Source organism: Staurois parvus, unplaced genomic scaffold (assembly GCF_062004578.1).
Source record: "Staurois parvus isolate SC_StPar_1 unplaced genomic scaffold, SC_StPar_1.0 ptg000049l, whole genome shotgun sequence".
In the NCBI taxonomy this organism is placed as follows: domain Eukaryota; kingdom Metazoa; phylum Chordata; class Amphibia; order Anura; family Ranidae; genus Staurois; species Staurois parvus.
The window spans coordinates 2,295,841-2,309,923 of NW_028317845.1; the positions used below are offsets into that span (position 1 = coordinate 2,295,841).

At 39.1% G+C, this 14,083-nt stretch overlaps 1 protein-coding gene across 1 annotated transcript in view; it reads right to left on the reverse strand.

Annotated features, from left to right (window-relative positions):
- CROCC2 (ciliary rootlet coiled-coil, rootletin family member 2) overlaps positions 1–14,083 on the reverse strand; it is a 158,310-nt gene that overhangs the window by 37,856 nt on the left and 106,371 nt on the right. Inside the window, exons 12-24 of the mRNA XM_089665869.1 lie at positions 12,543–12,728; positions 12,098–12,288; positions 11,046–11,228; positions 9,213–9,357; positions 8,598–8,744; positions 7,906–8,136; positions 6,822–7,015; positions 6,604–6,731; positions 3,298–3,467; positions 2,083–2,262; positions 1,708–1,842; positions 1,065–1,208; positions 652–890 (exon numbers count right to left, since the gene is read on the reverse strand). Coding sequence (XP_089521995.1) covers positions 652–890; positions 1,065–1,208; positions 1,708–1,842; positions 2,083–2,262; positions 3,298–3,467; positions 6,604–6,731; positions 6,822–7,015; positions 7,906–8,136; positions 8,598–8,744; positions 9,213–9,357; positions 11,046–11,228; positions 12,098–12,288; positions 12,543–12,728 — 2,273 coding nt within the window. The remainder of the gene's footprint in view (positions 1–651; positions 891–1,064; positions 1,209–1,707; positions 1,843–2,082; positions 2,263–3,297; positions 3,468–6,603; positions 6,732–6,821; positions 7,016–7,905; positions 8,137–8,597; positions 8,745–9,212; positions 9,358–11,045; positions 11,229–12,097; positions 12,289–12,542; positions 12,729–14,083) is intronic.

The window sequence follows — 14,083 nt, forward strand, 5'->3', positions numbered from 1 at the left end:
AGCAATTGACTGGAACTGGCAGTTGCCAATGAACACTCTGGGAGACTAAACAAGTGAAAAATATCATTAGGCTTGCCATGAAACACTCCCAGCTGAAAAACCCTTTTTATCTTAAAAGAATAAAAGCTGTAATACATATACACATTGTTTTACCAATTAACATATACCTAAAGATGAAAACAATACCACATCAAATTGAAATCAATGTTTTTTTCATTAATATAAACTTCCTTGAATGGAAAATTATAGCATGTGTATACTATTTAATTTATATATTTTATGATTAAATAAATACATAATTTACCCTATTCGTTATTTCAGTATGACGGTCACAGTTGTATACTAGTGTATACTAAGTAAATAGTCGCTATAATAATTAAAAGCATAATCATACAATAAAGTTAAGAAAAGGTGCATTATGTTCAGTAGCAAAAATAAATTGGCATAGCTGGTGATTTATTGCCCTGTTGATCGGGCCATTATTATAGTTTGTAATCTATGGCACCCATACTTTATTTCTGAGCTTAGGGACACTTATGGTGTTTCCACTGTGAACCAGGGTCTTATCATGTTCTGACATGAATATATAGCCTCTATAGCCCAACCTGATAATGCAGGTTACCTCCTAAATCTCACTCTTATATAACTTACCTGCTCTTCTCTGTTTCTGTCTTCTTAATGGAAGCTCTCAGCTCAGTATTGGATTGTTGTAGAGTTTCACTTTCTCGAGTCAGATCTCCAAGATCACGGCGCAACTCCAGAGATTCCTTCCTCTGCACTTCACAGGTCTCTTCCATCTCTCTCAGCAGGCGCTGTACTTCGATAATATCTCTGCGTAACCCATCTCTGGCATCCTCTGCTACACGCAGCTGAGTTCTCAACTCTTCCACCTGCAAGGATGAACATTATTTATCCCGTGTATTGGCTTTCTAGAACCCAGTGTTATGATTATCTAATAGAAATTAAATTATCATATCTCCAATCAAGTACATAGAGAATAAATTCATGAAGCAATAAAAATAGGAAGTGGTCATACAACCAAATATGTAAATATCTCAGCTTACCTCCTTGTTTAGGCTCTCCCTGTCTTGGCTCAGTTGTCTGACTCGCTCACAAAGACTCTTGTTCTCTTTTGAGTGAGCTGACACAGCATCCTCAAACTCTGTCTGCAGTGCTTTTAGTTCTGAAGAAACACCATCCAGCAATGTCTGCTCAAGTCAAAAAGAAAGATCAAAGGACCAGTTGATATTTTTACACCTTACTGCCGTATGCTCAGTACTATACAGTATTTTCAGTGTCACCATATAGGAGTAGATCTTCCTTCAATACGACAAGTGATCTTAGCATGCTTCAAGATTCTTGACCAATGTTACAGTATTCGACACACTCAGTGAACCCACCATTCCCTGCCTTATGGAAAATAATAACTATTGGCTGCAAAAATGTTTCCAACACAAACTGTAGAATACATTTCAGACTGCAACACTGAGTATTTATAGTACTGATTATCTGCTTTTATTATAAATGTGCATATCAGGACAATAAAGATGAAATTATTCACTTATGAAGTCATTTGCATGGAAATAGTTTGCAGTCCTTAAATCAGAGAATGAGTAGATCGATCAGATCTTCTCACATAGGTGTTTTATATGACTCAATGATTGCATGACACCTTAAGGAAGACTAAGTTACATGGTAAACACTGACCTTGTCCTGATCTTGTTTGACTTGAGTCTCACGTCTAAATCTCTCAGCCTCCAGCCTAGTATCAGAAAGCTCTCTTTGAACCTGCATCAGCCGCTCACTTAGAGAATTCTTCTCAGTCTCCTTATGGAGTAAAGCCTGAAAAAAAGGGAGTTCACTGATTCACAAGCAAATTAAATATGCATTTGAATGACAGATGGAATATGATTTAGACATATAACAACATATTTAGAACTATAATCCATTCAAGATACAGTAATTCCTGCAGCCAGCTGCAGTTATTTTATCTGTTCAAATGGGAAGCCACAATCCATTTAGTCACAAACCGCAGTGGTTGAATAATGAATTTATATCCATGAATGAACTATATTTTCTTACTTTTTGCTTCTCATTCTCCACTCTATATAGGCTCTCTTCTCTGTCTTCCTGCAGGCGTACTATTTCTGCATTCAGTTTCTGCTTTATGTTTTCATGCTCAGATAGAAGTTCTTCTTTCTCCATCTCTATCCGCTGCACTGCTTCCTGCTTCTCCGCCATCACAGCTAAACCCATAGACTCCTAAGCATGAAAGATAACAGCAAAAAAAGCGCATTACATGGTTATGAACTAAAATGAAACACTTCATGCTATAAGTCTGTGGCACATCCTCTTTGATTAACATGTTCAGAAGATAAGAGCAAATGAAAATAGACAGAAATAAACTATGCTAGAATATCTATACTTAATCATTTGAAAACAGCAAATCAAACTTATTTCCCAACCCATTAGCCTGAGTTTTCAATGGTCAATGGTCTACTAATGAAGTTGTTTTCACTCCATAAATAATGTTTTTGAATCAGAAATGTTGGAATTGTGTATTCAGTTAAACTATATTTCACTTCTAATACATTTTTTTGAGAAATTGTCAAGTGCAGATAATAACATGGAGAAGCATGTGAATACAAGCAATGCTGTAGCTCCCAATAACGTGTTCATATTTGAGCATAACAACAGTCTGTAACTATATAGAACAATGAACATGTGATGCAGGGATGACCTGTTGCTATCTTTCTATATTGGGAAGAATCAAGCGGCTGGCAAGTCATTGGGCAAAATGTGCTGCTACATGTGCTGAAAAAGTTTAACCAGTTAAAATCTATTTCAACAAATTTTACTCTTACTCTCTTGTGAAAGTAACATAAACAGACACCGTTTCAGTAAACCAGATTGACATATTGTGCTGTTTCAATATCTTATATATTGCAACCTACTGAGCTTCGCTGAAACTTAATATGGCTTATTAGAGTGAAGCACGTAATCTGGTATTAGAAAGGAATACAACAGTCTGCCTGACAGAAATAGCATTACCAGTATATTGCATATTGTCCTTTCGTGGTGGAAAAAATGAACTGGCTTTGTGCACGCTCTTAGAATAGGCTATATGCGATCTGGAAACAAGATAAGCTGACTACACAGCAGTTTTATGGGAGGCAGAAGGGGAATTCTTCTATGACTAGGCAACCCTTACCACTCCAGTGCTTTATTACCCTTATAATTTGTATTCTGTTATACATAATACAACATTCCGTCAAGCAAAAAAAAAACAGTAAAAACCTTTTCTTTCTTGAGGCGCTCTATAGCATCCTGATGCTGCTGGGCCTGGTTACTGAGAGAGAGCTGTGCTGCCTGCTCTGTCTGTGCCAATTGCAGCTCCAGCTTGACCTTCTGCTGCCTCAGCTCTGCCATAGCTTCCTCGGCTTCTAGTGCCTGGTGCTGTGCTTCAGCTAATGTAAAGGAGCAAAAATGACATTATACCATGAAACAGATACATGTAGCATATTGTTCTGGTATTTGTGCACATGAAAAATTATATTGAAAAAAAAAAAACTAACAATCAATTATGCATTTAAAAAAACCATAGACCAATTTTATAGGTAATACTGATTGTGCATCCTTATCATGGTTCACTGAGGCTTAATTATAGAACTGTAGAAAGAAAATGTTTTCCAAAATTAACTGGCAAATAAATGCTTTTGCTTTCTGACATCTGTAACTTTTTAATGATATGCCTTCATGAGACTTTTAAATGGTAAATCCATGCAAACAGCTAAATACATTTGCAAGTTCTCCCCGTGCTTGTGTGGGTTTTCTCTGGGTACTCTGATTTCCTCCCACACTCCAAAGACATACTGGTAGGTTAAACACTTGCCCTCCAGAGCATTTACCCCCCTCTTCCTGCCCAGGCCATTTTTTGCGATACGCCACTGAGTTACTTAACTGACAATAGCGGCGGTCATGCAACACTGCACCCAAATGAAATTTACGTCCTTTTATTTACTTGTTTTTTATTTTTATAAACAAAAAAAAAAAACAACAATTTTGAAAAAAAGTTATATTTTTTTCTGTGTTGTTTACACACAGGTCTCTCCCCCGTCGGTGATATTTGGCAATCGCCGGGTGCAGGCAGGGAATCATCTGCCGGGACCCAGTGATTGACAGCCAAGGCCGCGAATGGTGGCGCGGGTCGGGCAGCACATGTGCCCCCTATCCGAAACTGCAAAATCACGTATATATATGTGATTTTGCGCAGCCATGCCACCCTGTAGCAGTATTTCTGCTAAAGGAAGCGCGGAAGCGGTTAATTGCCTCCTGTCTAAATTGGCCCTAATATGTGTATCTATGAATGTGAGTTAGGGACCTTAGATTGTACGCTCCTTGAGGGTTAGGGACTGATGTGAATGTACAATATATATGTGTAAAGCGCTGCGTAAATTGATGGCACTATATAAGTACCTGAAATAAAATAGGAGCTCTTTTCTTTGCCAAAGGATTTGTCTTTCCATTCAGTTTACTGCATTTTGCATATTTTGAGTTCCAGGCATGCATACCTGAACACATACAGCCCTAAATATGAGTACCATTTGGTAAAGCATCCAGCTGCTGACGATTTCAGCCTGCCACAAATTTTAACAGGCTGCTTGCAGTGAGGCTGGATGCTGCACATGTGACTCTTGGGTACACAAAAACTTCATGATTTGACACATATGGGCTGAACACCCAGTATGCATGTACTTAAGGAGGTGACCTGACTTTTCCCTGCTGCAGTTATGAATTAAAGCTAGGTCTCCTTCCAGCCCCCAGCCTTTGATTGGACAGTGAAAGAATACAGTGCTGTCTGTGATGCTTATTTTATTTCCACTAACAGAAAGCAAAAATTCACTAATAAACTCATCCAGCTCATCTCTCCTGTGAGAATGTCCCTTGCCAATACATGTGCATGAAGATAATCTGATTCCTAGTGCTACTTTTCCCTTGGAGTGCTGCCTTACAGGGAATTAAAGTGGTTCTAGAGGAAAAAAAAACACCATGTGTCTGTCCTCCCCCCTACCCCTTAAATACTTACCTAAGCCCGATTTCAATCCAGCGCTGTGCCCGTCTGCTCTTTCACCTCTCTCTCTTCTCACAGGAGATTCAGCAGCAACCAGAGCCATTTGCTCCTCTGCTGCTGTCAGGCAAATCCAGTAGGGGGGGGGAGGGTGTTGGGGTAATACGAGCTGCACTATTTGTGTCTACAGACACATACTGCCTGGCTCAGGATCTAGCCCACAAGTCTGTCTCCATAGCAAACCGCTTGCTATGGAGATAGACACAGAAGAGGAGAACCCAGAATTGCTGGCTGGGGACCCAAAAGAAGAGGTGAGGAGCCGCTCTGTGCAATACCATTGCACAGAGCAGATAAGTGTAACATGTTTGTTATTTTATTTAAAAAAAAAACTTTACAATCACTTTAAATTCAGGTACAGTTGTGCTCAAAAGTTTGCATACCCTGGCAGAAATTGTGAAATTTTGGCATTGATATTGAAAGTATGACTGATCATGCGCTTTTATTGAAGGATGATGATCATATGAAGCCATTTATTATCTAATAGTTGTTTGCCTCCTTTTTAAATCATAATGATAACAGAAATCACCCAAATGGCCATGATCAAAAGTTTTCACACCCTGGAATGTTTGGCCTTGGTACAGACATACAAGGTGACACACACGGGTTAAAATACCAATTATAGGTTAATATCCCACATCTGTGGCTTTTTAAATTGCAATTAGTGTCAGTGTATAAATAGTCAATGAGTTTGTTAGCTCTTACATGGAAGCACTGACTAGGCTAGATACTGAGCCATGGGGATCAGAAAAGAACTGTCAAACGTCCTGTGTAACAAGGTAATGGAACTTTATAAAGATGGAAAAGGACAAAAAAAGATGTCCAAAGCCTTGAAAATGCCAATTAGTACTGTTAAATCATCTATTAAGAAGTGGAAAGTTTGGGGATCTCTTGATACCAAGCCTAGGTCAGGTAGACCAAGAAAGATTGCAGCTATAACTGACAGAAGAATGTTTACTAGTTGCCTTTAAAACACATTTATTTACACATTCATTTTTAGAAATATCTAACTGCACTAATCAATGTTTTTTAGATTTGCCTGAAGTTCAGCTTTAAACAAACATTTCACTTCAAAAAGCATTTGTCTTTTTAAACAAAATAAATATTAAAAAAAAATTGTAAATTTTTAAATGATCTCAGGGGATTTTGTGGAAAGCTCTGAACAGCCATTTTACAGCCTTTTAATATCCTCCCAGAAATCTTAGATATGCATTACATAGAGATGAATATAACTGAAAGGGCTTTCTTTGAGTGAAGATGAACAAAGTTTGATATACAAGCACATTGGATCAATGACACATAAAGGTGCTTAACAGTGTCTATTATATCCATGATCTTTGGTGGTTTTACTATCCAGGTGTTACTTACAGTATTTTTACAGGGAACAGATCAAAACAGAGTTTTCCTAAATGTATACTGTAGTTCACAGTCTACAGTAAGTTATAAAATATTATTAAGACATGTTGCTGGTTTCATACCTTGTAGGTTTTGTTTTGCTAGTATAAGGGTGTGGATCTCTCCTTCAAGTTGTTCTCTGCGATCTTCTAGCTGAGCTGCACGACGCTGAGTATCATACAAGGTGCTCTCCAGAGATTCTTTTTGTGCTCTAGTTGATGGCAACAAGAAAGAAGACCCTCAGTGAGCTAGCACTGGATGCACTGCAGAAACTACACAACACAATGTGCTAGAGTATTACCGAAGCTGTTCCACTTCATCTTCCTGCTCCTGCCTTTCAGCCTCCAGAGCTGCTACCTGCACACCAAGCTCAGCATTCTGATTGGTCAGGTCTTCCATGCGCTGAGCAGCACGCTGCAAAGCTGCTGACTGTATGTCCAGCTCTCTCCGAGTTTCTTGTAACTGTTCTTGGAATGTTTGTACTGATGTGTTGGCCTGAGAACAGTACAAAAGTCCAAGTTTACAAAAAGTTTAATACATCTGAAATGATCACTCAACCTAAAGGCCTAAAAGACAGTAACTGGTTCATCACTGTCTTTTAAACTAGTATAATACAATTTCTGGAAAAATCCATATGTAAAGGATAGAAAACTGGCTAAAAGATCGTATTCAGAGAGTAGTGGTTAATGATTCATATATAGAGAGAGATCATATCACATTATTATTAATATACAGGACTTATATAGCGCCAACAGTTTGCTCAGCGCTTTACATTATATGTATAAATACATCAGTGGTTCATATAGTGAACTCGGTGTAAAGCTATTCACCCTGAGGTCATCACAGAGGACAAGGGGGCACTCTTTACGTCTGGAGGAAACTAAATTTAATATCCAAACATGGAAAGGTTTCTTCACAGTGAGAGCCGTGAAAATAGACTCTCTCTGGCCAGCTCAGTGGATTGCTTCAAAAAATGCCTGGATTGTTTCTTAGATACACAGAATATAACTGGATACTAACATTTATAGGTAAAATTGATCCAGGGAATATCCGATGGCCTCTCAGGGGATCAGGAAGGAATTTTTTTCCCAGCAGGTACAAATTGGATCATGCTTTGCTGGGTTTTTTGCCTTCCTCTAGATCAACTGTGGGTGTAGGATTATAACTTTCTTTTTCTATAGTTGAACTGGAAGGACTTTTGTCTTTTTTCAGCCAGACTAACTGTGTAACTTTGTACTCACTTTTTAAATTCCCAGGACAGTAAACTCTCCTGATATATGGCAAGTTATATATTTTGTGGTCTTAGTGTTACTTACAAAATTACCCTTTGTCACCTGAAGAGAGCATTTCAAGTTTACTATTTTCTTCCCCATTTTCATTGTTACCTGTGCAAGCTGTTCTTTTACTTTTGTTCTTTCTCTTTGCACACTGTGAAGCTGCTCGTCCAATTTCTGCAGCTTTTCTTCAGTGTCTCTGCATCTCTGCTCCAATCTGGCTCTGTCTGTCTGTAGCTGGGACACCTCTAGCTCCAGTGCTTCCCGCTGCTCCTTCAAAGCTGAACAGCTGGCCTCACTAACACGCCGGTCCTCTTGCAAGGAAGCCCGCTCTGCCTCTAACTATAGCCGCCAATTGAAAAATAGGACCAATAGATAAAGTTAATAAAGGTTTGCATTACATTATAAACATTTTGTACAAAAAACATTAAGTTTGCCCACTAGCATGTCAGTTTGTGTGCAAGAGTTTAATTTGAGAAACCTTTAGATGTATATACTATCATATATAAGCAGTCATAATAAATCATTTGGAAGAACAGTCAGTACATACCTAATTTAAAAATGCTTTGTTAAATTGTGTAATGTATTTTTGCAAATACTATATTTTAAATGTTGTTTGTTGCATAGTGCACACTAGTTAAATAGTGCTGTGCATTATCACTGCAGGCTTGATGGAAACTTTTATCTGGAGAACAGACTTCAGGTAATTACGCTGGTTAAACTGATAGATAATGGAAAGATGTTTGAAAGGAAACACATTTATATATTACTGTGTCATGCTATTATATATATAGCACAAGTACCTGTAAGATGACACGGTTCAGAGCCACCTTATCTTGTGCTAAACCTTCATTCAGAGCACCCATCTTGGCCAAGGAGTCACTCAGTGCCGCCTGTTCACTTCGCATCTGGTTTAGTGCCAGTTCCAGCTCTGCCCTGCTTGATTCAGCCTGGCATGGAAATCCATGTTAAAAACACAATCTACACCAGAGACACTGTGTACTGTACTAAAATCAATATTTTCCATCTCTTACTGAGAACCGGATTGTCTATGTGGCATGTCCCAGAGATGACCCTTCTCAAAGTGAAAAGTAGCATTTTCAATATTATCCACGGCCTGGAAGCTTACATTCTATGGCGGTTAATAATAATTAATTTGACATTGCCACTGAGATTTTATCATTTAATTGGTCTTGGTATACAATATGTACACTATGTATAGTGCTAATAAATAAAATACTTAGACATTTGATATAAACTGCAAAGGTTCTCACTGTAATGGTTGAAATTGTTATAAGCAACATAGACAGAGAGGAAAGCCAGTCCATATAGTCAGATGACAGCCCACCACTACCAGCAGTCTGCTGGAAGAAATGAACAGGGCAGCCAAGTGATAGCCATCCATCACATAGACACACCTTGCTAAGAGCACTAGTAACAGCTTCCTTCTCTCCTTGCAGGACATCTCTTTCAAGCAATGCTTGGCTTAGATTCTCTCGGACAGTAACCAGATCTTTCTTCAACATTGATACCTTCTCTTCCAACTTCTCTTGGGTTCTCTGCCTATTATAACATGAAAAACGTCAATGTTCATGCTGTACTTGGGCAGTTACTGACCCACCAACATGGTGCACCCCAGCAAGTACAAAAAATCCGCTCCTGAACATTTCTCTACCTTTCTATTTATACTCACCTGACTGTTCACAAGAGGATATTGGCTAAACTTGGGAGATCATGATCAGAATGGCAGATCACTTTGAAGAGCCTGTGCTTATACAGTATGTACTATGATAATTCTACAAACTCATTAGAGAGTGGATCTAATGGGAGCTTTCATTACTCACATATTCAATTTTTTTTTAAAAAGTATCTTAAAAAAGTATTGGCTAAACTCAAGAGGTGATAATCAGAATGGCAGATCACTTTGAAGGGCCTGTACTTATACAGCATGTACTATGATAATTCTACGACCTCATTAGAGAGTGGATATAATGGGAGCTTTCTTTGCTCACACATTCAATATCATAAAAAGTATGTAAACGCAAAAAAGTAACTCAATGCATTAAGGCATCTAGACATGGTGAAGACAACTTGCTGAAGTTCACACTGAGCATCAGAATGGGGAAGAAAGGGTATTTAAGTGACTTTGAACATGGCATGGTTGTTGGTGCCAGAGGGGCTGGCCTGAATAATTCAAAAACTGCTGATCTACTGGGATTTTCACATACAACCATCTCTAGGGTTTACAGAGAATGGTCCGCAAAAGATAAAATATCCAGTGAGTGAGCAGTTGTGTGGACTAAAATACCTTGTTGATGTCAGAGGAGAATGGGCAGACTGATTCGAGATGATAGAAAGGCAACAGTAACTCAACCACTCATTACAACCAAGGTATGCAGAATACCATCTCTGAATGCACAAAATGTCGAACCTTGAAGCAGATGGGCTACAGCAGCAGAAGACCACACCAGGTTCCACTCCTGTCAGCTAAGAACAGGAAACGGAGGCTACAATTTGCACAGGTTCACAAAAATTGGACAATAGAAGACTGGAAAAACATTGCCTGGTATGATGAGTCTCGATTTCAGCTGCAACATTCAGATGGTAGGGTCAGAATTTGGCGTAAACATAAAAGCATGGATCCATCCTGCCTTGTATCAATGGATCAGGCTGGTGGTGTAATGGTGTGGGGGATGTTTTCCTGGCACTAGCAAGGTGTACATAATAAAGTGGTCGGTGAGTGTATAACTGTGTAAATTGTCATGTTGGCGAATTTATAACTGGCTAGGAAGTGACAATAATAAAGTGGACATAATGTAAAAATTTGACATGAGGTATAATACTCTCCCTTGCTGCTCTCATGAGAGCAGCAACATTTACAACCCTGCAATATCTACCCACTCAATAGCATGGGCTCTCTTTCGCTGCCATTTCTTTGCCTTGATCAATGGAAGATTCTGTATGAGGCAGCATCACTGATTGGTTGCCTCATCCTGAGCAATCGGCTCCCCTGCTTCACACAGAACCTTGGTGAAAAAGTGAATGTGTTGCACACCAACATGGAACTCCCAAATATCCCAGAAGAAGGTGAATTGTAGAACATCCATCATGCTGAAGTACTCATACATAATGCTAATTTGGTATTTGTAGATATAGTTAGCTTCTATTATGTTGCATAAATGACCCCAACACCTTACACAAGCTATCATCTGAATTGTGCATACATGACATAAAAATGCAGCTCCTCTCACCCTCTTCCCAGCTCTTTCTGGTTGCGCTCTCTCTCCCTGTTCAGCTCCTCCTTCTGCTCCTCCAGGACATCCCTCTGGCGTAGTAACTCTGCATTCACTGCCTTCAGTCTTTCAATCTCCAGCAGTGAGGCCTCAGCCCGCTGCTTTGCTGTCTGCAGGGATTCCTCCACAGCTTCCTTCTCTCTAAGAACAGCAACACAATGGCACTTAAGTCTGTTCAGCAAATGTATAGAAAATTATTCAACTGATTAGAACTGAAGAGTTCCTGGAAGTTCCTTATTACGTACCTATCTCTGTTAAATTGCAGCATTAGGGCCTTGAGTTATAATACTAAAGGATAATAAATGCATGGGGGGGGGGTTCTATTTTTCCCATGTTAGAGTGTTTTTCTACTGAGTACTCCTCCCAGGATTGAAAATCATACTAGTAAATATACTGGCCCTATTAAGTATGCCTGTTGTACAATGACTGTAAGCTCCTTTGGAGTCAGGGATGAAAATAAATGTAAAATGTTGCAGAATACACCAACTAAATACTATTACTTCTGTTAAATAGAAAATAAATAGTGGGCAAATACCCGTGGAAATAAAGACTGTGTCCAGGAAAGCTTCTAGTGTGGGCCATAGATGGTCTTTTCATCTAGTCTAACTTATACTGAAATATTGCTAAATGCAGTCTTTATATTTATGGTTCCCAATCTTTAGACTGTTAAACACATGACCTCCCTTATTAAACCAAGTCTCTGCCCCCCTTTCATCTCCCTTTTTTGTGTTCCCATTGTCTTTGTGGTTGAAGGTACACTTTTTAAAGGTCTGTTTTCTTTGTTGTTCCGGGAACCCTATTACAACCAACCTATTGCATCATTCTACTTACCAACTACAAGTGTACCCAACTTTATAGAACTATCATTAGATATCAAAAGGAGAAATGTTCAGCATGTGGAAAGCAGGATACATTATTTTAAAAATATTGCATGGAGTATTATTGTGGTAACATTTTTCAACAAGATGAAAATGTGAAGCTTGCTGTTATGCACACCACTTGTAGTGTACCTGTTCAGGGAATCCAGGCTGGCCTGACATCTCTGAGATTCTTGTTTCACGCTCTCCAGCAAGTTACCGATCTCATCCTTCTCTCTCCTGAGCTCTATTCCTCGCCTCTCAGCCTCCTGCAGACTCTCCAGCAGTTGCTTCTTAGTGTCCTCCACTGACTGCCGAACCAGTGTCAGTTCAGACACAAGCTCCTGCCCAAGGACAAGTACAGTAAGTACAGACAGGAGGCTGGGTTTTGTACTGACTTATGAAAGCAATAATAAAAAGAAATAGTAATATAGTAAAAGAAATCTGGTGGGAAATACCATTTGTTTCAATTATATTCACAAGTTTGTGTATGCAGTTGAAAAAATTGTTTATCAATAAGTTATGCTGCCACTTCATAGATTATGATGAATGTTAAAGTTGTATACAAAATATGAGATATAATGTCATACTATCCCACCTTCTCTCTTTCCTGGCGCTTGTGCAGAGTACTCTGAACCATTTTAGCAGCTGCCTCTTGTCTATATGGGGAACGGCCATGACTGGGAGATCTCCTACTTGATGGAGAAGCAACCCGTCTAAGTTCATCACCTCCAGTACTCGCTGAACTGTCCGTATCAGGGTTTACACTATCTGTTTGGCATATCTGGAAAAACAAACAGCAAAATGGTCTATAGTTTAAGGCTCACAGATGTATCACCAGACAGTAGCCTACAGAATGGGTATTGTTTGCCACAGTTGTACTATTTGCCACAGTGAATAAGAGATTGTCAGATAATGCAACACAAACAAAATGAACCGGTCTGCACTTATATTTCCTTAGTCTATGTTAAACGGATAAAAATTCAAACCTGACTGGTTGCAGATGATTATGCTATAAATATTTGCTTCTTTTTAGCACCATTGCATTAAAGTGGTTGTAAACCCATACATATACCCAGTGAATTGACTGGCCTCAGGTGATACACAGAAATGAAACAAATCCTCCTACATAAATTGTGCCTGTTTATCTGCAGTCTTCTCTCCTCTACATCCCTTTAAAAGGCAAAACATATCCAGCTTGTATGGGCTTCCAAAAAACAGGGGACAGGGAGCTGAATTTAAGGGACATACACCCCTTCACACAGGAACAGAACTGAGGCTGTCAATCACAGTCTGTGCACCGGAGCTCCCTTCCATCACCTTTTTTCTCTTGGAGTCAGAAAAACTTGTCAGAAGTGACTCATGCTGATAGCAGAGGAACAAAGCAGCAGACAGAAATAACACCTAGTGCTCTTAAACTATAACTATAGTCAAAACTTTTTTTCATTATGGATAGAGCAAGGGAGAGTTATAATCCCTCTCAGATTTTGTTTTACCATCTGTGTCCCATTGGGGAGATTTTCCATCACATCCTGTGCCATAGCCAAATGGGAAGTGAGAGGAAATCCCTGCAGATTAAGGGAATCCACTGGGGATCCTCAGGTCACAACTGGAGACAATCAAAAATTTAGGATTTTCTTTACTTTCACTTTTAATGATAATGGTAAACACGACACATAGAGAGGGTGCATCTGCCCCCAATGGGGACACAGACAGCAATAAAAACTGACAGGAGTTCTAATCCCTCCCCACTCTATCCAAAATGAAAATGTTTTGCCTTTAATTATACTTTAATTGAGGGAAGTACACACTAGAGATAGATATGCTTTGCTCATATTTCCTGTCTTAGATTTTAGACTTTTAATACAAATTACAATTTATTTCATGTTGCAATTCCCCAGAATGAATAAATGTTTTGGCAGTAACTGTTTCCCATTTCAGAGAAATCATTTTCAACTTCTTTTTAATGGTTTCATTGCAGGTGTTATGCTGCTCCTGAATCCCCAATCACTGAGTAATGGGCAGTAAGGCTGTAAATTTGTGTCTGGGTCTGAACCCAAAGCCTCTCCATTTCTGGACATGCTCCTTATTTTCTGGACTATGGATGCAAGTGCTTTTGCATTTTCCTTGTGTAATTAG